This window comes from Alexandromys fortis, unplaced genomic scaffold, assembly GCF_014885135.2.
Source record: "Alexandromys fortis isolate MF-2015 unplaced genomic scaffold, M_Fortis_MF-2015_v1.1 scaffold_215, whole genome shotgun sequence".
NCBI classification, from domain to species: Eukaryota; Metazoa; Chordata; class Mammalia; order Rodentia; family Cricetidae; genus Alexandromys; species Alexandromys fortis.
The window spans coordinates 1,685,201-1,710,962 of record NW_026068086.1 but is presented as its reverse complement, the minus strand read 5'-3'; the positions used below and the strand labels follow the sequence as shown (position 1 = coordinate 1,710,962).

At 40.1% G+C, this 25,762-nt stretch overlaps 1 protein-coding gene across 3 annotated transcripts in view; it reads left to right on the top strand.

Moving 5' to 3' along the window:
- Positions 1-25,762, top strand: part of Adgrg6 (adhesion G protein-coupled receptor G6) — a 135,819-nt gene that overhangs the window by 95,487 nt on the left and 14,570 nt on the right. For all 3 annotated transcript variants that reach the window (XM_050122232.1, XM_050122231.1, XM_050122233.1), the window contains 12 exons: positions 2,038-2,152; positions 3,136-3,191; positions 3,702-3,912; positions 5,178-5,349; positions 6,732-6,872; positions 9,173-9,292; positions 10,809-10,854; positions 12,115-12,221; positions 15,680-15,807; positions 16,871-17,139; positions 18,245-18,341; positions 20,291-20,574. In XM_050122232.1, the coding sequence (XP_049978189.1) occupies positions 2,038-2,152; positions 3,136-3,191; positions 3,702-3,912; positions 5,178-5,349; positions 6,732-6,872; positions 9,173-9,292; positions 10,809-10,854; positions 12,115-12,221; positions 15,680-15,807; positions 16,871-17,139; positions 18,245-18,341; positions 20,291-20,574 (1,746 nt within the window). The remainder of the gene's footprint in view (positions 1-2,037; positions 2,153-3,135; positions 3,192-3,701; positions 3,913-5,177; positions 5,350-6,731; positions 6,873-9,172; positions 9,293-10,808; positions 10,855-12,114; positions 12,222-15,679; positions 15,808-16,870; positions 17,140-18,244; positions 18,342-20,290; positions 20,575-25,762) is intronic.

Below are 25,762 nucleotides of genomic sequence, written 5' to 3'. Positions count from 1 at the left end.
AGGCTCCCACAAAGCCAGTACATGCAGTAGGATCAAAACCCAGTGCCATTGTCCTTGGCTTGTCAGCAGCCCTCATTGTCCGCCATGTTCAGCGAGTCCGGTTTTATCCCATGCTTTTTCAGATTCAGGCCAGCTGGCCTCGGTGAGTTCCCGATAGAGCATCCCCATTGTCTCAGTGTGTGGGTGCACCCTTTGCGGTCCTGAGTTCCTTGCTCATGCTCTCTCTCCTTCTGCTCCTCATTTGGACCTTGGGAGCTCAATCCAGTGCTCCAATGTGGGTCTCTGAATCTTAATGGAGGTATTTGAAGCACAGTTAATAAAAACTCAAAGAGAGAAACTGGGGTTTAACCTGAAGATCTGAAAATCAAAGCATTGGGTCACTGACTCTTACCTTGACCTCATGACCAGGGGCCTGTTTTGCTCTCAGATCTTTAGGCAAGCTTTGTTAAAATACAACTGAAATGCCACTACAGGTATTTTTGTTTTTAACAAGCAAATGTCTAAAACTACATACAAATGAAAGTATTGGCTCTGGTACTTTTTGTATAAAGTTAGAGTCTGACTAGAGACTTCGGTAGGCATTGGGTCAAAAGATTTTGCTGCTTTCCCTCCAATACATTAAGGAAGCTCAAGTGGGAATGTGGGTGCTCTTCGCCCCCGCCCCCAGAGCATGCAAACAAACAAGACCACATCCAAGTGTGATGAGCCCCCACTTCTGTGAGCACCTGCTCATCTCTGTCTACTGTGTCAACATGCAGAGCTAGAGAGACCCTCAGAGGGGTGGATAAGCATTGAGAAGCCACAGTAGTGCCAATTCCTACTAAACAATATCTGGGGTTTTGCAAAAGTATTCGCTTTCTCACAAGCAGGGCTTCTACAGAGGGGAGCAAGAGCTCTCCTTTCATACACAGGCAGTCTCTACAAAGAAGCAGCGACAAATGGCAGTCAAGATCTCTCTCACCATACAACCCTGAGGGACCAATCCAATCTGCCCTGACAGACTGGACAATCTTAGGACAGCCACCTGTGCATACATAGATATTTAATTTATACCAGTTATTTGCTGATTTTTACGTTGTGTCTCTAGAAGCAGCTGTGAAGAAAGGGTTGTGGCACTTGAAAAGAAAAGCTTAGAACCTCCCAGATTCAAAGGGTAGACTGGAAAAGTCATTTGAATTTTCACTCGGGACCTACAGGTCCTCAGAAGGACCACATCTTTCAGTGCTTTCGCTGCTCCTTCACATTCAGAAAGTTTTAGTGTAGGTGTTGCTGTGGCTTTGACGTTTTCAAATAATAAAGTCTGAATCGTTTTGCCATTGCAATCAATTAGCTGGAGTGTTTTCACTCGAAAAGTGGAGCGGTTTGAGAGCGAGGGCAGAAGGCAAGACGGCTAAGGCTGGCTGGGGGAACTTCCTTGCTTTCCTTTTCTAGTAAGCTTTAGAGACTGTACACTATGAGAACAGCTAGACTGGGCGGTGGTGGCGCACGCCTTTAATCCCAGCACTCGGGAGGCAGAGGCAGGTGGAACTCTGTGAGTTCAAAGCCAGTCTGGTCTACAAGAGCTAGTTCTAGGACAGGCTCCAAAGCTACAGAGAAACTTTGTGTTGTGGGGAAAAAAAAAAACAGCTAGAAAATACTCCATAAAATGTGCTTACAACTCAGCAATGAAGCTATTCATTTATGGGCCCCCTCCCCTGTTTTAAACGTATTTTGAAAATTTCAGGTCTTTTCTCGGTTCCCATGATGTTTACTCTCCGAATAAAACTCATACCTTAATGGTTTACGTGAATGATCATATATATTTCATTATTACATTTCATCCTTTTATTATAAGACGGCTTTGTAAGATGTAATAATTTTTATCTGAAATATGTTTACTTTTGTTAATTTTTAAAAATTCTAAATATAAAACATTGGTATTTTAGTAGTATATGTAATAGTTACTGAATTCCCAGGGCTGTCATTGGTTTTCATTCCTATACCTTTAACTTCAGAAAATTAAGGACTTGTCTATTTCTGACTCTTACTTTCTTCTAGGTACATGTAGTGCCGAGGAGGATCCAGAGGGCTTTAGCTGGCCAGCCATCTCTTCACGCTCTTCCTTTCAACAACCATGCCCTAACAAGCCGGGCTCTTACATAACACGGACATGGTAATCTTTTTCATTGACTTGCAAGCTACATGTCCAAGCTTTCTCTGTCTGTCAAAGCAGAACTCATTCATGAGATGATTTAAGAAGTTGGGCAGCAGTCACACACTCATAGGTGGATAGAGATGAGAAAAGAACAACCCACGTGGCCGTTTTCATCTGAGCTGTGAGCTAATTGAGCTCTCTCCAAGAATGAGGAAGTTGGAAACCAAACTGTGGCCCCAGAGCAGAGAAGACTGTGGCCACTGTGGTCTCAGAACAGGCACCTGACCCCCAGAACTTCTTACTCATGTGGGGAAGAGAACTGGCAAAGGGAGAATAAGACCAGAACCAGGTTGGGCAGCCTGCTGACATAGACTGCCAAGACACAGGATTTCCCTACACATCTAATAAGCCTTCGATAGACAGTTGGAGGGGTCCGCCAAGGCTCCCTGCATGTCTAGTTCCCCACCCTCTGCCTTGGGCCCAGCTAGTTCTTTTGGAAGGAATTCAGGAACAGAAAGTGCCTAAGTGTGAGTCTTCCGCATCAAGGGCTGTCGTTGACACTTGGTGGGGAGGCAAGACAAGTGCTGTTAGATTTATGGACTCAAGTTTGAAATGTGGCCCTACCTCTTCCTGGCTCAAGTTCTTGGGAAAATTCCTTGGCTTCTCTAAAATGCATTTCCCTTCTCAAAAACGTGGATTGAAATCTGCTTTCCAGAGTTATGTGAAATTGAAATGTGAGTTTTCCAGTAAAGTCCTTAAAGCAGCACTTGACAGTGTACGCGAGGTCAGGACGCAGGATGTAGGCAGGGCTTCCCTTCAAGAGTGCAAGTCCTGACTGATTTTTCAATGAGGATTTTTATCCTCCTTTTTAGTATTCTTTTCAAAGGGAATCTAGCTGGATAGCGAGGCAAATCCCAAAACTTATGAATTGCTTTTGTTGATTGTAATTTCATTGGTGCCATGTACTTAAATGTTATTTTGTTGTCTGGGAATTATCACAGCCTTTCTAATGCCACATCAACCTTCTGGAGCCCTGTTGACGCCTCCAATTGCTCAAGTGAGTGCCATTCGTCTTCCGTTTCCCAAAACAAAGTGTTTTCATTCTCTGCAGGCATGATGTTCCGCTATGTGATATTGTGATATTACTATAATTTTAAAACTCAGGCAAATGAATCTTTCACATATTTTAGGTAGAAAGCATACTTTTCTGTATTTTAAATTTCAGTCATAGTCATAAACTAGGGAAACAACAATGATAAGAAAATTATGCAGAGGATTAAAAGTAGTGCGCAAGTTGCTACTTCTTTCAATGTTTTTCATAGTTCTGCATTATTATATCAATGCTTTTCATCAGGGAACACCAAACCCTCTGAATCATATTCAAGAAATCTGTATCATATTTAAGAAATCTGTCACAATGTGTAAAGAAACGTTGCCTTATAAAGATGGGGGTGGGGTATGCATGGGAATCCCACTTCTTGTATATATAGACAATTCACACTGCCTCTTCCCAGAAATGTCTAAAACACCCAGACAAACTTTGTGTTATTTCTTTCCCTCCTTTTAGGACAACCAAATCAAAAGGCCAAGGCTATTTTAGATTTAACTGGTGATGGGCAGAACCTATCCTCAGCCAATATTAGCAACATTGTTGAGGAGGTCAAAAGGATAGTGAGCGAAGAAGAAAATATTGATATAACGCTCGGCTCCACTCTAATGAATATATTTTCTAATATCCTAAGCAGTTCGGATAGTGATTTGCTTGAGTCGTCTTCTGAGTAAGTATAACTAAGTGTTAAGCTCCATCCATGTGTTGTGAGATCATTGCTCCCTCTCTGAACGCTTTGTGCCCTGACTTCATGATTCACAACTCGAGAAGGTGCATGGGTATTTCCCAAGGTCATTTACAAAGTAAACTTTAAAGTTCCCTAATTATTTCAGAAGCATAGTTTACAAAGCTATTAGGGATTTCATCCGGCCGCATATAAAATAACTCGGCCACTGCGAATTGACACAATGTTCTGCACATTGTCACAGCTATGTGAGCTTCTCAAAGGAACACGTCCAGCTGGGTGTGAATGCGCATGCTTTTAATCCCAGCACTCAGAGGCAGAGCCAGGCAGAACTCTGAGACTGAGCCAATTAGGTCTACAAAGCAAGTACCAGGATAGCCAGGGCACTGTGTACAGAGAAACTCTGTCTTGAAAAACAAAACAAAACAAAACAAAAATGCCTAGGGTAGGTAGGAGAACGTTACTTTATATTTTATTTTCCACTTGATAGTAGCGTCTTTAATTTCTTCTATTTCCTTTTTTGATTTTTAAAAATTAAATCATGCTTTTTCATTTCTTATTGTATTTATTGAGCTATATATTTTTCTTCACTTCCCTCATTCCTTTCTTTAAATAATATTTCTTTGATAAAATGTGTTTGTTAAACACATTCTCTAGATTATTTTATCTCTAGCACATTAACTGCAAACAACTTTTGAAGCATAAATATAATTATTCTTAGCAATTAAAACCAGGAGACAGAGATCAGGGTACAAACCTGGAGTATCAGAGAAGCAAGGAAGCAGCCACCAATTGCTTCCTACCTCTGCAGCTTCTCAGTCCAGAAGGGCTGAGATCTTGTCTGTGCCCCACCTTATCATATCCTGTCTCCTCTCTGTACAGACCTCCCGACCTCTCTGGTTAACTAGTGGCTAGGTCCGCCCTTTGACTCCAAGCAAACTGTATTTGCTAGAACACAAACCAATACCACACGGCAAGTTTTACAGTGTCTTCTGGCTTCTCAAACAATGTCAGTGGCAAACAAAACTTCTGACGACTTAGTTACTGATTTTGCTTAAGATGTGTTTCTGAGGATGCATCAGTTACTTTGATTCTGTGTTCCAGCTGAGAGTCCTGGGGTTTGAGGGTGGTGTTATGTCCTATATGCTAAGATCAGAGGACTTAAAGATATTTTACATTAGTATTTTCTCATGGGGCAAGTACCTAAAGCACAGTGTAATATAACAATGATGCCGTTTTCATTTCTTTAGAGCTTTAAAAACAATTGATGAGCTAGCCTTCAAAATAGACCTGAATAGCACAGCACACGTGAATATTGCAACACAGAATTTGGCTCTTGGAGTATCATCCCTGATGCCAGGGACGGATGCACCTTCAAATTTTAGCATTGGTCTTCCAAGCAATAATGAATCCTATTTCCAGGTAACAAACCCATGTTTGTTTTCATTTTGCCTAATTAAAGACACAGACAACAGTCTTACTGGTTCTTTAATATTAGATTCCTCAAAGAAGTCTTAATCCAAGTGATGGTAGACAGATTTGAACACTGTCTAATATGACATCAGCAGGCCCAGAAAAAGCAGAAGTACAGAGGTCCATATGATGAATGGTGCCTTCTAAAAAAGAAGCAGAACGAAATGTTAGCACGTGGGTAGAGATCACCATATTGGAAGATAAGTCTTACTAAAGAACTTTGGGTTAGAAGAGATGAGGGAGAAGCTGTCTCCTTGCCACTGCTTGCAAAAATGAACTTTAGTGCCGCAGGGAAGATGTGCTAAAAGCAATTCTGGGCCTTGCCTTCAGAGCCTCTAAGATGGTGTTCTGTGTAGGGTCCTGACATGTCCAGCTTAATCAAGGGCTCAGTTGTTACTGACACTGCTGATCTATGGATCATGTGGTGCAGATCCACAAATACAGAGACTTGGCAGTGGCAGGTGACAGACAAGGCTGAACAAGTCATCTGGGACTCTACTAACCGTCTGGGATATGTTAAAGTCACAGTTCATCCAGTAATTTGTAAGTTTCTACTGTTTCAGGCACTGTTAGCAAGCAGAGCAAACACAATAAATACAGCACCATCCCTGACCTGGGGGGGGGCATTAAGGATTTTTTTTATATTTAAACAGTGCAAGCTCCATTAGTCCCTCGCTCATACTAAGTCCAGGAAGTATTTATGACCTGAGTTATAGTTTCAAGAAAAATAGTATATTACAGTATTCATGGTCCTGGCTCTTTTTCAGTCTGTAGCCCATAAAGCAATGTGCAGGGTGGTCAATCAAGGCTGAGAGATGCTGTATAATTTCTCCATTCAAAGTGTGTCACTCGGCTTGTCTCATTTCAAATGAAGGCTACAATGTCAAAGCTAAACCAAAGCAACTAAAACAAAAAAACAAAAAACAAACAAACAAAAAAAAAAACCCAAAACAACTATCACCCCTTTGCAGAGGTAACTAACCATTGCTGTTAAAAAAAAGTTAGTCTATGCCCATAATCATTGCTTTATGGTGTGTGGGATGAACGGAGAAAAGATCAAAATTGGACACCTTCATATCCCACCCTCATAGATGAAGATATTCATTTGTCTCTAGAATTGCCAATGTGCTTTATGATCAAGGTATTCTTATGTAAACCCCTAATGTGATCTCTGCCTAGTTGCAAGGGATTTATCCAGGAATTCCAGATGTTGGCAGAGGTCAAGGGCAGCCCTGGTTCTGGCTGAGGTGGCCCTTTCAGACGTCTCATCTAACACAGTCTGACCATTGCCCTCATGATGACTTTTCCACGGGTGCCTTTGTGTGTGGCAGATGGACTTTGAGAACGGACAAATAGATTCATTGGCATCCGTGATTTTACCTCCGAACTTGCTGGAGAATTTAAGTCAAGAAGATTCCTTATTAGTCAGAAGAGCACAGTTTACTTTCTTCAACAAAACTGGACTTTTCCAGGTGAGAACCTATTAATATTTTTCCAGTTTCTAATAAAGTTATCTGTGCTCAAAGGCTAAAATGTTCAGATTCTTTTGAAATACGGCAGCAGACAGAAAAATGAATCTGCTATGTTTTCAAAGATTAAAAAAATAATGTAAATGTTCAAATATTTTATTAATTAATGTCCCTTTTAACAGTGTTTACTTACTTGGGTTTTAAAAACAAATTGTCAGGCTAAGATTTGTGTTATATAATGTGGAATTGAGTTAGTTATGGCACCACTATTTATTATTTGTTAATCCTTTTGTTCTCCAGCTCCCCTCCCCCGCCCAGGTCTCTAGAGTTAAAGCATTCCTGCACCAGAGGAAAGGATTTTTTTTTAACTCAGCAGGAAGCACCTTTTACATAATGAGCGGCATTCTTGGCTTTAATCATTTTTCCCATTAGTATTTCAAATGACCTTTGGCATTCTCATATCCGCAGAGTAGAGTGGCATTGTGCTGAACACATATTATCATTTTTATTGGCATCAGCTCAGATGCTACATGATCTACTGCCAGAAAACACGAGTCACCCTTGGTGGCCTTGAAGAGGACAGCCCCCTTGAGAGCATTTTGCTGGACCCTTTCCTCAGAAGAAGAGTTACCAGTTACATTCAAGACAGCAGTGTTTGTCTAGCTGTGTGCCCTGTGCAGGAGAACATTTTGAGTCTCAGACCCATAGGAGTTTTTCATATATGGCCACCCTATAAATCACTCAGTTATAGAAGAAAATTACTGGAGCTGTTGCCACACTACTGTAATCCCAGCACTTGGGAGACAGGCGAAAAGAGGAGAGGGAGAGAGATAAAAAGACATAGAGATATAGAAAGATAGGTAGATAGATAGATGATAGATAGATAGATAGATAGATAGATAGATAGATAGATAGATAGATAGATAGATAGATGGATGGATGGATAGATAGATATATAGATAGATAGATGGATGGATGGACAGGGGGATGTTTATGGTGAACTGTAATTTAAAAACTTAAAAAACATGATCTACAAATGTTTTAGGATCAGCCTTTGTAAAATATCCATGTATAATACAAATGGAATTTAGACTTCTGTACAAGCTTTGAGTTAGGGACCAGTTTGACTTCTCCATGCTTGATGAGATAGGTATTGTCTTCAGCAATAGGGCCTTGCCCAGAGTTTTTGGAGAGCAATCAATAGGCTTGATGATAGCCTGTGATGTTTGGAGTTCCCATGGGGCCACTTTGGCTAACGACTCAGTTCATGGCACTGGAAGTTTTTACTTGGTGGCATAAAACGTATAATTGGTGTTTGCTCTTCCCTATTATTTTGTGATTCCATTTGTATGCATTTTGAGTGTTTATGTTAGTACAATTTTTTGATTTTTAAAAATAAATTTACAGAAAAGTAAAAAAATAAAATTAAAGGTAAAAACTCTGTTGTATTCTCCCCATATTTTAGAAAAGATAGGAGCATTTTCAATAAACAATGGTTATCTCCAATGCAAGTCAAATGTGTTGTTAGTAACTAACATACAAATTAGTCAAAAACTATATTTTAGAAGTATATTCAAAATGTATAAGATTTTTATAATAATTTTAGCACAACTGATGTATAAGTTGTGGTATAGAGCAACTCATAGTTTGACAAGAAACCCAGCTGCAAGAGAAGTCTAGAGAACTTGTTAGAAAGGCAGGCTAGTGCTTCATGTCATTGGCAAGCACAGATTCGGGGACCCCTCTAGCCACCTGATTTCTGTGCAAAATCTGCATCTGCTGTCAAGTCCACAAGAACAGAAGGCAGGAGTTCTGGGTGGGACTTCAAGCCAATAGAATTACATTAGATATAAGCTGGTAAACATGTCAGGCTGTTGGCATAGGTGTGAATGATGAATTGCTTCTTAATTTTTATATTGTAAATAACTTTAAAATAAATAAATAACTTTATCTGTTTTCTAGAGTCAGGAAATGATCTAATTGTTTCACAGCTTTTTATGAGTTTGTGTGATTTACGAGTTCGTATTGTTTCAGTTGTCAATTGGCTGACACCAATCCCAGTGATGGAGAATGGTGTGTGAACATTCCCTTATAACACTAGTTCATGCTGTCCCTGCAATGTATTTATTATAATAAGGGAAATAGCATAGACCCTTAAGGAAAGCCAGTGAATGGAAGTTATAAACAGGATGTTCTAGAGTTGAAGATCTTAAGTGTAAAAGTTGCTGACGGGTTGCTTATTTTGGAGCGCAAAAGTGTGTACTTATGACTAATGCACGCGATTTGTTCATGTCTTTCAAAAGGATGTTGGATCTCAAAGAAAAATCCTAGTGAGTTATGTGATGGCATGTAGCATTGGAAACATTACTATCCAGAATCTGAAAGATCCAGTTCAAATCAAAATCAAACACACCAGAACTCAGGTAAGAAGATGCCACAGATAGTAGTAGTTGGAGAGTGCACACTGTCTTAGAGAATTGTACAAAATGAAGAGCAACCAACACACTTTATGAGGGGGCAACATCTATCCTCTAGAAGGGAGATGTACTGATCAGGCTAGGGACAGTACTCAGTATTCAATCAATATCATGATTGACAGCAGCAACCAGTGGGTTGGCCTTACCTGGTACCCAAGAATCAGAAGAGAATGGAAGTGACCAACAGGGATACTGCTCTTAAGATGGGGCTTGATCATCTGCATCAGGGATGCAGGCACAATTTTTGATCAGGAATTGTGATTGTCTCTTTGTGATTTTAAAGTCAAAGATAACAAGCTAGGAAAGCTCACAGGGCAACAATGCACAGACTTGTTCTTTGGGAGATGTGCAGTGGCTTAAGATTTGCCAAGTGTTAGCGCTCTTACCTTAGGGCCCTCTCTACCATCCACTTATGTGCTGCAAGGAGTAGGGAGTTCTTACTGTCCCCTGAAGCTCACAAACAAGCTTTCCCACTTCTGTAGACCATCCAGGTGATGGTTTCTTAATAGTCAGGCAGGAAGTGAGCAGGCTGATAAGGGCTGAGGACTGAAGTTGAAACATTAAAGATTCACCACAATCATGATGAACCTTCAGAGACCTCCTTGCTCATCTTTGGCTGAAAAGGAGGACTTTGGTTTATGACTCCTGGTGAACACAATTAGTAGAACTTACCATTTTTGAAATTGAAATGTAGTTCACTTGTATTTTTGTCAACAGATACACCATCCATCTCTACTAGTTATTTTAATCTTTCCCAATTGAAACTCTGTCCCAATTAATATCAATTCCCTGTTCTTACCTTCCAGAAACCTCTGGCAACCTCTTTTCATACCAGTCTCCTGCAGTACAAATTTTATTCTAACAGGGAACCGGACAGTAATTGTCCTTCAGAAGTGACTTACATTCTTTAGCATAAAGCCCCCAGAATCCATCTGTGTTGTAGCAAATGCCTAGCATGCCTGACTTAAAGACTGGTTGATATTCCATGATGGGAATGTAACAGATTTTCTTTATTCATCTATCAATGCTCATTTGGGTTGTTTCTATTTTATGACTATTTTTTGTAAATTATTTAATCTGGCTTTGGCCATACAACTGTGTCTGGAAGCCCTGATTTCAGGCACACAGGAAAGTTTTGAAGATGTTATGAATGTTAAGTTATAAAAATCTTTCCTAGGCAGGAAGACTGATAGGAGATTTAGTGTTTTGAGTGGAACAGAGAGTGAGTGCCCTGCAGAAAAGTGAGTGTAAGTCTTCCTAGGGTCCTAGTAGAGTTTCATGTGACGTCTCCAGGAGAGAAGGTCCGTTCAGGCTGCTGACCTCCTCAGGTAGTGCTGGTCATGTCTGGTTAGTCGGTAACTTTGTGAAGCCCGTGATATTCTAGTTCTCTCATTGCATTTCAGTTGTGGCTTTTCAACAGTTTAAAATACGGTTGTGCATGTTTATTCTTATGTTGACACAGGAAGTGTATCGTCCCATCTGCGCCTTCTGGGATCTGAACAAAAATAGTAAGTTGTAAAATACAGTCTGGACTTAATATAGATTAATAGAATTTCAAGTGTTGTCAAGCATTCCCAGTGCCCCCATGCCCACTTTAACCCCAAACTATAACTTATTAAGGCAACTGAGCTTCAAACTATATTTTAGATAGCTTGGGAAATCAGTTCGTGTTTTTAAAATAACTTTTGTTACTACAAAGAAAAATGTATTTGACTCAAAGTTTGAAAGAATCGACCACTTTCACTTCAGGGATATGTACGTGGTGGCATCTGTTTGTAGTAGTCACTTTCAGTTGAACACAGGCTCAAGCTCATTCCATTGTATATCCGGTGAGATGATTCATAAGGCATAAAAATGAAGAGGTGGGTGAAAGATCCTACTGAGAAAAGATAAGCATAGGAAGGATTATAAAGAACACAGCTCACTTAAGGGACAATAACCTCCAAAATTATATTGAGCAATCTAAACAAGAAAGACCACGTAAGGAATCTACAAATCACCAGGAGGAGAGTGTGGAAACAAATAAGGGGTGTGCAGAAGGAAACTTCATGTGTTCACCCCTAAGGGTCCTCTTCCCTCTGGATCCCTAATCACTGGGACTTGTTACTAAGTCCACTGGGATGCCATACCAGCTGCTTTGCCTATGAGAAATGTAGCCCAGTGGTCTCCTAAATCTCTTTTTTGTCACTTCTTATTACAGACAGATAATTTAGTTGTTGTGCTGTGGTTGTACCCTTTTTGAGATCCCGATTGACTATATACTTGCTTAAACATATTATCTCATGCCTAACCTTATATTTAAATAAATGGACAAATATTATGCCGTAAAGTAAGGTAAGGTATGTTCTAGCCACTTGCCCTTGCCTTCATAATGACGACACTGCACATATCACAGAATATTTTAAGAAAGCCGATCTCAGATATCTTCCCAAAAAGTCTGATCCCAGGGAGGAAAATGGTTTTGGTCTTCAGAGAGCTCATTAGCATATAACATTTGAAAAGGAATCTTAGTTTTTATAGATGTTGATATTAAATTTTGGTAAAAATTTAGTGTGAGCATCCCCAGAAACCCCAGGGTATTTCCATGGAACAGAGTTTGAAACTCTTGCCTGAATAATCCTGAGATGACATTCAAGGATTCCAGGAATCTAAATCACTCTACACCATGGTGGCTTCAAGAATGATGCCTGTATTAACGATCAGCTCTTTGAGGCAGAAGAATGGCTCACCCCTTACAGAGGACACTGAGCTGTTGTTTCTTCCCTCAGCAAGTTTTGGAGGCTGGAACACCTCGGGATGTGTCGCGAGCTCGGATTCAAATGCTGGCGAGACCATCTGCCTGTGTAACCACTTCACTCACTTCGGAGTCCTGATGGTGAGGGGACTTTCTCAGCTCATATTGACACATTATAATTTTAGAAGGCACACTTCTTCTGTGTAAATCTACTTTCTAAAGATTATGTATCTTGCAAATTGTTTCCCAATCATACCCATGTGTACCCTAGGTCTTGAGTCTTAAAGAAGCATCTGATCAACAGAAGTCATGGATTTATACAAGTGACAGCATCATACAAAAGATCTTTATCTTATTTTCCTTGCCGCATTAGCAGTGCTGAGAAGTAATTCCAGAACCCGAAAGAGAGAAAGGGAGAAAGTGTTGGCGACATAGAGACAAAAGGAAAGAGCGATGGGAAAAAGAAAGTGTTGGGTGTTGCTCCCATAGAGCAGAACTATGTATGAATAGTCAGATCAAGAGTATTCTTCCTTCTGTGCTATTTAATATGCTTGCTTGCCAGTTGATGTTGTGTCTTGTACCGACTGATTTCTCCCCTGAAGATGATCGTCTGTTCGGACAGCTAGTAGTTTCAGTCAGTAACTTCAGTCCTGCAAGAAAGATGATCACTTGAGGTGCTCTCTCACTTTGGGGATTTCATATAACTTTTTTTTAGTCTTCATTGCTCTTGTCCTTTAAAAAAAATCTACAGGCCAGTATACTCAACAGTTTGAACAAAAATTTAGAGCAAATTTGTTTTATCCCATTCAATTTTCACGACTCGTCTTACTGCCAAGGGTGTGTTGGAACTCACCCACGAGTCAGTACCCTCAATCTGGTATGCTTGTGTTGTGTAAGAACCTATCCATTATGCAGAACAGCTAGACTGTACCACAGTCATTGTTTTGACGAGGCTTCTATGAAGGCATCTACCACACCCGCTCTTTCATACAAGATTGGGGAAATGGGAATTGAAGTGATACAGGTTTTCCAGTTGGAATCCCAGACATGCGGTTGTATTTATCTCCTCCCTTAAGTCTTATGGCCTTCTTCCTGTGGGGTCTGGGAGGAAACAGTGAGCAACCAGGGGCTGCAGTACTTGGCTGATGAACTACTTGGCCTATGCAAATGACCATTGTCATACAAATTTACAACCCACAAGTTGTGAATTTCCTGACAACGCAGGATACAAATGCTCTGGGCATGAAGAACAAGTCATTGGCAAACGTGATGAATCACAGAATGTAACTTTTTATTGCTCTCAAAATACGTTGTTTCTTCAGGGGATTTAAAAACAACAACAACAACTGAACTATAGTGTGTTCAGAAATTCATATGTCCTCTCATCTTCTCTTTTCTTTAAAAGTGACTAGAGATGTTCTTCAGAAAATGCTTGTCTTGCATAATAATTAGTCATTCAGATAAATTAGCTTAATTAGCTTAAATATTTCAATAGCGTGCATGTACAATTTGAAAATGATTGTGAGTTTTGTTTCTAATAGATAAATAGATGTTAGTAAGAACATTGACTTCTCAAAAGTGATTTATATGCAGCCAGATTTTACCTGCACGTTACTCTGATGGCCAGTTTCACTCTGTGTTGTTTAATTTTTTGTTATGGATTTATAAATGCACATTGTGTTTTCTGTTGCTGTCTGAGTAAAAGTTGAAGTTTAACTGTGTGTGGATTTGCATTTTAGTGAATGCCTCCAGTATCCTTTTTGGCCTCTTTTGTAAGATTATAAACTGTTGGAAGAAACACTTTCATCCTTTCTGGCAATGTGTCTGCATCCCTTTGGCTCTTCCAAACCACCAACACTTGAGTCATAGCTTTTTCTTGTAGATTTACAAACTCTTTGTTCACTTGTAGAAGATAGTCTATATCTTCCCATGACACCTAAACTTACAATTAGATCTTTTAATCTATATATGTGAAAAATGTTTAATGTCCTTTCCTACATTTCTCCATAATAAAAGTGACTTTCCTATTATTTTGCATTCTTTCATCTTCACGATGACTGACTTAGAAGCATAAAATTGTCATGTGATCATGTGAGCGCCACAGGATATAAGAATTGAGTGAGACTTGCTATCAGTGTATAAAATTACTTCATTTTTTTTCTTAAATTCTTTACTTAGTCACCATCCATTTGTCTTACCTAGGTGGAAACAGTACTTTGAAGAGTTCATCACCCTTAAGTGATCCTTCAGAGCCCCTAATTTCTCTACTCTAGCTGATGCGGCAGTGAGTGTACCAGATAGGACTGGGGTCTAGTGGCACTGACTCAAACTCTGTCCTATATGCCATGGGTACATGTCTTGTATTTTGAGGGGCTCCTGGGCTTTTCAGAAAGGGGGAGGCTTTTCCTGGCCCAGAGCCCCCAACTCTGCTGGGTTTTGCCACTGTGCATTTGCCAATGTCTCAAGCTACTGTACATGCTTACTGCCTTAGCTGTATCTAGAACTGACTCCTGTTTGTTCATTTTGCATATTTGCACATGCATGTGCATACACACAAAGAGAGAGAGAGAGAGAGAGAGAGAGAGAGAGAGAGAGAGAGAGAGAGACTGCTTCTGTAGTTATGTGGGAGAGTAGCAGTTTTCATGACATTTAATAAAAAAAATAAAAGAAGTTGACATATAGAGAGAAAACCTTATTTTTGCCATAAGATCAAAATATTACAACTGTATGTTCAGCAAATCTCTTCCTTCATTCTTAAACACCTGTACGACAGAAGTGAATTTCATCCTGCACCAGGACAGGTTAGTGGTGTTGCTTCAGGTTTTTTGGTTTTTTGTTTTGTTTTGTTTTGTTTTGTTTTTCCAACCTAATCCTCCAGTTAGGAGGTGAAAGAAGGTTTTCCTGTGAGGTCAGAGTTTTCAAGTTCACTACAACATATGGACTTAATGCTTCATGTTTGTCCATGTCATCATCTTCCCCTTTTACCCAACTCCCGACATTCCAAATTAAATCCTTCTAGAACTATAAAGACTGAAGATGCTTCACTCTTAAAAATGACTTTGCAGATCAACCCAGCCCCCTACATGTCAGGCTTTGAAATGGCCATAGAAACCTCAAGACTACCTATAGCAGTCTCTGGCTGTTCCTGGCTGGGCATCTCTCACCTAGCAAACAATCTAGGGCCCTAGGAGTTGTTGATGTTTGCATAGTGGCTTCCATTTATACTCATGCCTGTATCCTTGCAGAACCAGGTGTGATTGTTAACTTATCATACAAGACAATTGTACCCTCCACCATTTCTGTTGGGGCCTCCGGTGATTTCACTCTTTGACTTTCATTAGGTTACCAAGAGCTTAGACAAGAATGTACTGATTTAAAACAGGGTGCACTACTTCGACAATAATGCTTCATTTTTCTTTCTGGGATTGGTCCACAAGAGTGCAGCAAATGTCTGTATCAATCAGTGTTGGCAGGCATTGCTGTTTCTAGGCCCGGAGACTGAACCGTGCAGTGTGTTAACTGTGAAGTTTCTAATGACATCAAGCATCACTGTTATGGAAGAAGAATTAGACTTACAGCTGCATCCCCTGTTTTGTTAGGATCTCCCAAGGAGTGCCTCTCAAATAGATGGAAGAAACACAAAGGTCCTCACTTTCATCACCTACATTGGGTGTGGAATATCGGCTATTTTCTCAGCAGCAACTCTCCTGACGTATGTTGCTTTTGAGTAAGTATATTTCCATCTGCCATGCTCAGTGCTAACAATTGCAAATGCAAGCCTGAAAAATTGCCTCAGCTTTGAAAAGAACTCTACAGTTTATAATGAATCGTGTTGGTGTCTCACTTTGAATCCTCATGTTTCCCATAAGATCATACACCAAGAATTTTCCAGGTATAGAATTTTATTTTATAACTACTGTATCTCTATTTTATAAAAATGGATCCAAGTCTCTTCAAGATTGTTAATGCTTAGGTAAATTAAAATGACATGAAATACTTGCTACATTGTAAAAGGTAAAGATATTTGCTTCATGAATTGTATAAAAGCATTCTTGAAAGAGGAATTTTTTTGAAAGGGATCTCTGACTCATTAAAAACCAAGAAACGTTAAACAATTCTAGGGAAATTACATTTTAAATAAAAACGTCGAGTTAGAGGAATGGCTCAGCAATTTAGATCGCTGGCTCCTATGGTAGAAGGCCCAGAGTTCAGATTCTGCCACTTTCCTCAGGCTGCTCATGGCCATCTGAAACTATAGTTCCAGGGACTTTAATGCACTTGTCTGGATTTTGCGGTCATTCCCATGAAGATGCACATACACACACTGACATACACACATGAACAAACACATAAATTAGTTGATTCAATATGTACTTCTTGTCACTCTGGAAAAATTCCTAAGCTAAAAAAAAGTTGTGAGTGTGGTAGCTCATGACTTTAATACCAGCACTCAAAAGGCTCAGACAGAGGGGTTTCCATGAGGTAGAGGATAGCCTGGGCTACATGGTGAATTGCAAGGCATCTTGGGCTGCAGTAGAAGACCCTGTCTCAAAAACAAATGAACTCTGTAGAAACAAGTTGAGAATTTTGAAAACAGTTTTGAAAGGAAAATCACAGTCTTTGTAGCCTGGCAAATACTCATAAAATCTTCACTCCTCCACATGGTGGGTCCATGTCTTGTGCATGGACTTACCAATACTGGGAATGGTAGGAAACAGGAATAGCCTCCTGTTTTTAAACACTGGTGTTCAGTGTTGCTCCTTGTATACTGTTCTCTTCTCCACCCTTAGGAAACTACGCAGGGATTATCCCTCCAAAATCCTGATGAACCTGAGTTCGGCCCTGCTCTTCCTGAATCTCATCTTCCTCCTGGATGGCTGGATCACTTCCTTCGATGTGGCTGGCCTCTGTACAGCTGTGGCTGCCCTGCTGCACTTCTTCCTCCTGGCCACCTTCACCTGGATGGGGCTAGAAGCCATCCACATGTACATTGCTCTTGTGAAAGTGTTTAACACTTACATCCACCGGTATATCCTAAAATTCTGCATCATTGGCTGGGGTAAGCCTCCCTCAGACATGGGTCCTCATGCATTGTACTATAGGACCCATAGAAAAGCAGTGATTACGAACCTGCATCAGATACAAAAAAATAAAAAAACCTGAAGAAGGGACAGAGGGACATCCTCATTACCCAACACTGCATGTTTCTGAAACCCTCACCAGTATTCACTAAATTCAGGAGTAAAAGGAAAAGCCTTGGCTCCTGGGTCACCACAAACTCATTTCCTGAGCCCAGCGCCAGCCCACCCAGGGCTAAAGAAGCAACTGACAGCCCATTATGCTTCCAAATATAGTTGCCAGCTAAACGCCTAGCCCTACTCATCCCTGTTGTGGGAGCCAGAAAAAGAGCGTTATTTTCATGTGTACAGCCCAGACATTTAAAAAAGCACTGCCTTTAGCTTTTTTTAGCATGGATCCTTTGGTCAGATATCCAAAGGCCATCCATATTAGCCAGTTTCGGAATCATTCTGTCTCTGGGATTTTTGGCATCAAGCTAGGCACTGTAAGGCTCAATCACGTATCTTTTTCAGATAGCAATATTCAAGGCCTAGCCATTCCTTAGTTTTCCACCTCCTGCCATGAGAAAATCCAAAGGATCTCTTGGGGAATTGAGGAGGCATGAGTTGATTCAATGAAGTAAATATGGAGTAGTACTATTGATTCTCTGCAGAGAAAAGACATCATACACTTGCTGTGTACCCCCATTTTTCCTAAACTCTTTGTTTCATATATAAAAAGGATAAAAGCAGCTGCATTCAATCTTATCTTTCGTAACGCTGGTGGCCCAGTGTTTAAACAACCGTACTGGTCAGTGCTGCATCCCATAGAATCAGGGTCTCAATCTCCAGCATCACTAGACCCCAAAGAAGGCTCGGGCATCTTATCATTGAAGAGTAGGTTTTTAACTATTGCCACTTAGTGTCATATGTCGCACACTGAGGAGGGAATTTTGCCGTTGGTTTGAACCAAGCAACTTGGCCATTCTAAGAAATCTGCATCTCTCTTGTAGAGGGTTTTCTTTTTCTCACTTAACAGTTTCAGTCCCATGAGGCAGTCCCAGAGTCTTCAGGAACTCTCTCAATGCCATGGTCTTTTTATAACAGGTCTGCCAGCCTTGGTGGTGTCAATTATTCTAGCGAGCAGAAAACAAGACGAAGTGTATGGGAAAGAAAGTTATGGCAAAGAGGAGGAGGATGAATTGTGAGTAAAACCTGTTTGCGGGGAGACTGTGCTGGGATAGGCACTTTGTTTCCTGAGGTTTAATATAAGGTAGCATGGTGGCAATAATGCTACAGCAGTGACAGTAATGCCCCAATTATGAAGGCTCTAGTTCACCTGTGAGATTCTGTCAAAAGTCCTTCTACCACAGATTAGCATTTCCGTGCACAGAGCTGCTTCTTCATTTTAATAACACCGTGCTACATGGTCTGGAGAGTGCAGACACCTGAGAAACTCTCTTCTTAACTCATTCAGTTAAGGGGATTCTGTATTATCTCAACCCAGACATATCGACAGTAGAAGAAGTGACCCAATGCCAATATGAGCGTTTTACAGAAAACAGGGAGATCCTGAGTTCCTGGGAAAATTTTTCCTTTACAAGTGGAGGTGATTGAGATTAAGGTCATTATATTGCTTAAGCAATTAATTCTCAAGTGCCTCTCATTAAGACACTTAATGTGGACCATCAACATTGACTGATTTGAAGAATTACTGATTGCTTAATGAACATTTTTTATTATGTGAGACCCCCAATACATCATGTCTGTGTGAACTTCAGGGATAGCTAATGCTTCTATACCTAACCAGTTCTCTTCCCTCATGGCCTCCCCTTTGTTTTTCTGAGTCAACACAATGGAACCCTAACAAGTTGGACCTGTAACAAGAATCCCAGGATCTTTGTGACACTTCCATGTTTAAAGAAATCCTAGTGCCACGGACATGCAGTGTTATTTAGGGGACCCTTATAAAAAACACTAAATTTTAAACTAAATCAGCTTTAAATGACTGACTGGAAAATCTATCGTCCTTGGGTGTCATAGGATTTTGAGGCTCTATTTAAAGTTGTGCCATCACAAAATCTCATTTAGTAAACATTGATTGTATGCTAGAAATCATGTTGAGCTGTAAGGTCTGAAAATGTTCCAGAAAGCATTCACTTCAGTAGCCAGAATGTGGATAATACATTTTAAGATAAATTTAATTTCCTGAAATCATTGAATTCTTAGATTCTTAAAATTTCCCATAATTTAAAGAAACACTAGAACATCTGTAAACTGTATCGCTTCTCAACTTTACCTTAGTTAGACTTCGCATCACCGAGTAGTTAGAATTTTTCTCCCATCTATTATCAGGTATATTTCTGAAAATCAATATATCCTTTTAATGAAGAGGTGTTATAATCTACATATGTCTTACAGTTATGTGCAAGAAATATCTCTACATGAATCTTTTAATTCCATAATATTTGCTGCAACTAGAACAGTAATATAAATAATAATCGCTTTGTATCCCGAATTCTCAATTCGGTGTGACAAAGAAGTATAAATTTGCTAATCATAGATGACAAGGAACTAGGAATATAGGCGACTACTAGCATTGATGTTGTGGCTAAAACCCACCAGGGCCAACTTCTTAGCAACTCTCCTGGCTTCTTTCACATCGACATAAGTAGACAGCTGTACTACCATGGCTCTCACAAAAATCTCTTAGCAGACCTCTGCTTCCATGTTATTTTTTTTTAGGATGGTGTCAGCACAGTCACCCCTTGACAGGAAAGGACAGCAAAACTGAGTGCTGAAAATCCCCATTGTTAGACACTGGACACACAAGAGAAAGAGGGTCATTGTGGTTAGGACCAGCCAAACAAACATACACTCATACCAATCAGAATTCAACAAGAAACCTCATTTGCTTTTTAATGTTGACTTAAATAAGGAGATTAAGACAGCAGTGATCCAAAACTACCTGAACAAAAAACCACCTTTGAAAGGATCAAAGCAGAAACTGGAGTCCACGGAAGTGAGCGGACTTTTCAGAGGTGTTTCAGAAAGAACTCTGCAAGCTGTGTAAACCAGGTCGAGGAAAGTCACTAGTAAACAGGGCGTGGTGGCCAAACTCTTTTATCATGTTATTGTTTCTTTTCCTTTAAGTTGCTGGATTCAGGATCCTGTGGTATTTTATGTGAGCTGTGCCGGCTACTTCGGAATCATGTTCTTCCTGAACGTTGCCATGTTCATTGTGGTCATGGTACAGATCTGTGGGAGGAACGGAAAGAGAAGCAACCGGACCCTGAGAGAAGAGGTTTTAAGGAACCTGCGTAGTGTGGTCAGCCTGACCTTCCTGCTGGGCATGACGTGGGGTTTTGCTTTCTTTGCCTGGGGACCCTTAAATATCCCTTTCATGTACCTCTTCTCCATCTTCAATTCTTTACAAGGTAAGATGAATGGTACCCGAGCAGTGGCTGCTTTCTTATTTTATCATATTTGCGGACAGTTTCCCTTTTGACAGACCAGGTCAATTTTCTATTACTATTGTAGATGTCGAGCACAGTTTCAGGCACAAATGAACATTCCGTTCAAAAGCTTTGAATATTCCAGGTAATCTACAGTGCCTGGTAGATAAACATAGCATCATGCAAAGGAGTATGGAACAGCATGAAGTGTTAGCTGAGGACCTAACCAGAGGTTTAAGGGCTCACAGTCAACTTTTGTCTCCTTTCTAGTTCAGGCTGCTAATGCTGCTGTTGCCTTCGTGCAAACTGTGTGGGTTTTCCATTCATGGTACAGCAGTTCACCTCACCCCCTAAGGTCCCCAGGTTTAAAAATGAAATCCAACTCTAATTCAGAAACTTGTCTTTTTATGAGATACAGAAATTAATTCAACCTATCAAACATACAAATGTTCTGCTTTAGAGAACATACATATATACATACACACACCAATGAGAGAAAGAGAAAGAGAGTGACAGAGAGAAATGGTCTCAGTATGTAGTCATAGCTAGTCTAGAACTTGACATATAGACCAGTGGCCTCTAGCTCACAGAGATCCACCTGCCTCTGCCTACTGTATCTCCATACCTGGCCATGCAATTGTAGTTTTGATTCCATGACACACTGTCTGGTCTCCTCTAAATGGACTTCTGTCAGTTTTTCAGTTACAACTTGAAAATTTTAATAGCTTTCCTTCCTTTGTGGTGCTGAAGATTAAGCCTAGGGCTTCACACATGTCCACCTCTGAACTACTTTTTGAGTCTTTCGATAAAATTCTTGAAGATACCAGACAGTCTCCATTCTTATGACAAAACTCTTTTGCGTATTGAAGCACCATGAGGACAACACATCATAAGAATTTAAACAGCACAGTCCGATATGTCCACCCCGTGTGTGTGTGTGTGTGTGTGTGTGTGTGTGTGTGTTTCACTGTGCAGTCCCAGCTGGCCTCAAACTCAAAGTCCTACTTCAGCCACCTGAGTGCTAGGATTATAGGCCTCTCCAGCATCCCTACCTTCAGAGCCTGGGCTATTTTCAGCGAGAGCACTATCAGTTTTGGTGAAGCTACTCCACTGCTCCTACAGCTATGGATATGTGGAAGAACATCTAAATAAGTCCCAAAGAATCTGATCTGGTGTAGAAAGCAGTGTTGTACTCCTCAAAATTCCATCACCTTATTGGGTATTCCCTCTTGCCGTATCTAAGATGTCTGCGCTTATCTGAAGGAAACTGTGACTCACTGCCCGGAAACTTCTGCTGGTTTTTGAACTGAAACAATTGTCACAAAGTAGATGCTTAGCGACTGTTAAATAAATTGATTGCTGGATGAGGGAAAGGAGAGGATCTTCTCCTAGGCATGGCCTCGATCCAATCTGAGATGCCTCTGGCATAAATACTCATTAATTAATTCAGCAAAGACATTCAGGCTCATAACAGGCAAACTATGCAGGCTTGTTATCATGAATTTGTAGAATAATAAGTCTCAAGAGTATATCCTTAAGTTGGAAGCTAAATTCATAGTGTATGAATATGTCTAAACAGCAACCCAGCTCAGCAAAGGCAATATTTCTCCATTTATTCTCTTTTATGATACACTACATAAAAGTGCCCAAGAAAATATTGACAGGAGTGTCCAGTCGCATTAGGATTCCATGGTTTTATATTTCAGGACTGTACATGAAAGGCACAGTCATCTGCCAGCCCAACTTGGTTCGCCGTTAGAATTTCCTGGCGTAAACTTCAACAGCTCCAGCTGTCAGTACAGGCCATTTCTATTCATGAGAATTGGGATACTTTGATTTTCCTAGCACGGGTCTCCTGATGAGAGGGGAAAATGTCAGCCATCATCAAGTCAGTGTTCTTCATAAATCAGTGACTTTAAGACTGATTTTTAAATCATACACATTGAGAACAACTTTATCCATGTCCGAGGATATTGAAAACATCCCCTAAACAAGATTTAAATGCAGAGACCTTCATACTGAAGCCATGACTGTATGGACAATTATTTCACCAGCCAGGTCAAATGAAAACTTCCTGGAACAGTATATACATTTTTAATGGCTTTTATTGGTGAGCTAGTTTTTACCTTTGACATGAGGCTTTTTTTGTAAGAACTTTATGCTTTATTTGAAGCATGTAGAGTCTTGTGGGGTGGTAATCCCAGAGTTTAGGAGGCAGGAATAGAAAGATACTGACTTCTAGGTCATTCTGAGTTATATAAAGAGGCTCTATTTTTAAAGGGGCCATGGAGTAAGATTCATAAGGCAACGAAACTGAGAAAATTCTCTTTTTTTCTGAAATGAAGAACATAAGAAAGAAAGGATGATTTGATTAAACTACTTTCTAAATTCTGTATGATCCTATCCCCTTTTATACTTCTCCAACATATGGAGAATTTTGACTTTCCTAACAAGTTCAACAAGTTAAAAAGTTTCATGCCTGAAACTTGATCCTCCATTTTCTATTTCCAGAAATAGACACCAGTATCCATTAGCAGTCAAGTACAACCAGGCCCTCTCATGTACCCAAATGTGAGAACATAATTCATGCATTCCATAGTCTGCAATCAGAAGGTGCTATGGAGAACACACACAAATAAAGGAGTATCGGTCTGCTCACAGACGTCTGCCACTACTCACATTGTACCCATTAAGATGCCTGGAGCAACAGAAATCATGTGCATTTTTGTAGTGCATGAGAGTTAATGAAATACTTCCATCTAACATGTGTGCTTTTACTATCAGGCTCAAAAGTCTGAAAAGCAGGAACTTCAGAAAAAGGATATAGTTTCGTCTCTTAATGGGTAGACTTATAGTAAGAAAGACAATGACTTTCCCAAGATCAGTTGGGATCTGACGATGAAATATTAATAATATATATATGGCAATTAAAGAGTACATTAATAGGTGGCAGAATATAAAAGGTATAGTTTTTCAATAGAAAAAAGAACTAAAGCAAATTCCTTAACTACCCCTCAGTTCATGTCAGTCTCTTCATTTAGAAAGTGAATATCTACCTCCATTTATTAAAAAAGCTAGCAAATACACTTTTAATAACTTAATGGGAATTTAATTTGTTATTCAACAAGGACTGTCATTGGTTTCGATCCCACGGGCAGGCTGAGACATTAAGTTAGGTTTTGAGATGTAGTAAATTAATTGCCAGCCGAATTTCCCTTGCCCGGTTGGAGCCTCCTGCAAGTTTTAAGCTGTGACACAGCAACACACACACAATGCGCATGTGTAATTGCTGCCAAGGTAAAGATGGCCCGCCTTTCAACTCCAGACACCCGAACCGACACCGAGTGGGATGCAATGTGACACACTGCAGGGAAATATATTGCTCATCCTTTGACCAGGCATTGCGTGCCACAGAGAAATAATTTTGTAAAGGGAGTCTTTGTAGTATGAAAGGACAAGCCAAAACGCATTTCCCAAAACCAGCCAGAAACCCAACTTAACAATAGCTGGCTTTGTCTGAGTGGCAAGCACACCTGGGAGGTGGTCAGTCTTGTGTTTAGAGTCCCTCCAGAGCTTAGAAGCCATCCAGGCTGTTTCACCAAGGGTCAAGAATGTAGCGCACACTGCTTCTCCCTTCCCAATAGCTGACTTGATGAATGATTGACTGATGTTTCTATCAAAAGTCTAAAATTTACATTCATGAGCTAAGACCCAGTCCCTCACAGCCGCTCACCCGACCCTCTCTCAAACCCCTGAAGTTGTTTATATGATGATATGTTAAAGTTTACATCTTCCCTCTGGGTTTCTATAGGTTTGTCATTCAGGTTCAGAAAAGGTGAATTCGGGCTTTTTCTTTTTTGGTCCAAATTTATTGTTTACTTTCTTGTAAAGTTTTTTTGTTCTGTTTTTTTTTTTTTTTTGTTGTTGTTGTTGTTTTGTTTTGTTTTTGCCTCTAGATACTAAAGTGCTCTCAGAGATGAGCAGTCAAAGCTATCATCTCCCCACCATCTGGACTTGCATGAGGCCTTTTGGAACAGTGACAGGTGGCCACTTAACTGACTTCGACTTTACCCCCTTATATCTAGGGAAACTCTTTCTGGCATTTCTTTTTAAGTTTTTTCGATAATTGGACTCAACATCAGAAATATCTACTCATGTTACATGGACTCCTGAAAGCCGTGTTTCTGCCTGCGTCAAGCAAAGGGAATGAATTCTACATGGGAGTCAAATTTCTAACGAAAATATATTTTCCCCCAAAATAGATAAATAGCTCCATAAGGATCAAGATTAAAGGCAAGCCATTTAATCCACAATGAATATGATGCCAGAATTTAAAAGCCGGGTTTTATTTCTTTTCTAAGGGGCTAAGATTCTGGATTCGATGACAGGATTAGGAACAAGAGACAAAACCTACTCCTTTAGAAGATGTTTTTAGACTGTTTCCTTTTTCCAGAATCAGAGTGCTCACCATCTTCCTGCTCTGTTTGCATAGCTAGCCCAGCTTCTAAAAGGTCGTGATATGGTAGAGTCTGTTACACTCTCTACCTTCAGAATCCCCATAGAGAACCCTGTTTCCCCACATGCATTGCAGTATTTGTCCTTATTCAGCCAAGATGGAAATATTATTAATTTAAAATGGAAAAACATTGCCCTGTTTCCTAGGAATTAAGAAATTTTGAGTTCTCACATCATAGTGGTGTGTTGGTGTGAAGTGAGTATCTCGTGGTAGATGGATGCTAAAATGGATGCTAATGAAGGCGTGGAATGACGGAGAGGGAAAGGAGAGGCTTCAAATCTGTTGTGTTCATCTAGCGTGGAGTGGTTTCAAGTAGGCGAATTAGATAAGCCAGGTAGTTTCCAAGGTGAAGCAACTGTTGCTAAGGAACCCTGGCTTGGATTCCTTTGAGTGGTAGTCTCTCAGGCTAGGTTTAAATTCACCCAAAAGGACAATGGGCACCTGTAGGCTCCTGTTTTTTGTTTGTTTGTTTGTTTTTTATTATGTTGTTTGGTTGGTTTATTGTTTGTTTGTTTGTTTTATAACAGAAAGGACTCATGAACTTAGCACTTACTAATCAAAATGAAGCAAAAGCTTTAATTTTTTTTTACTATAAATTTTTTTTATTGAGAATAAGAAAAAAAAAAGTTTCCGCCTCCTCCCAGCCTCCCATTT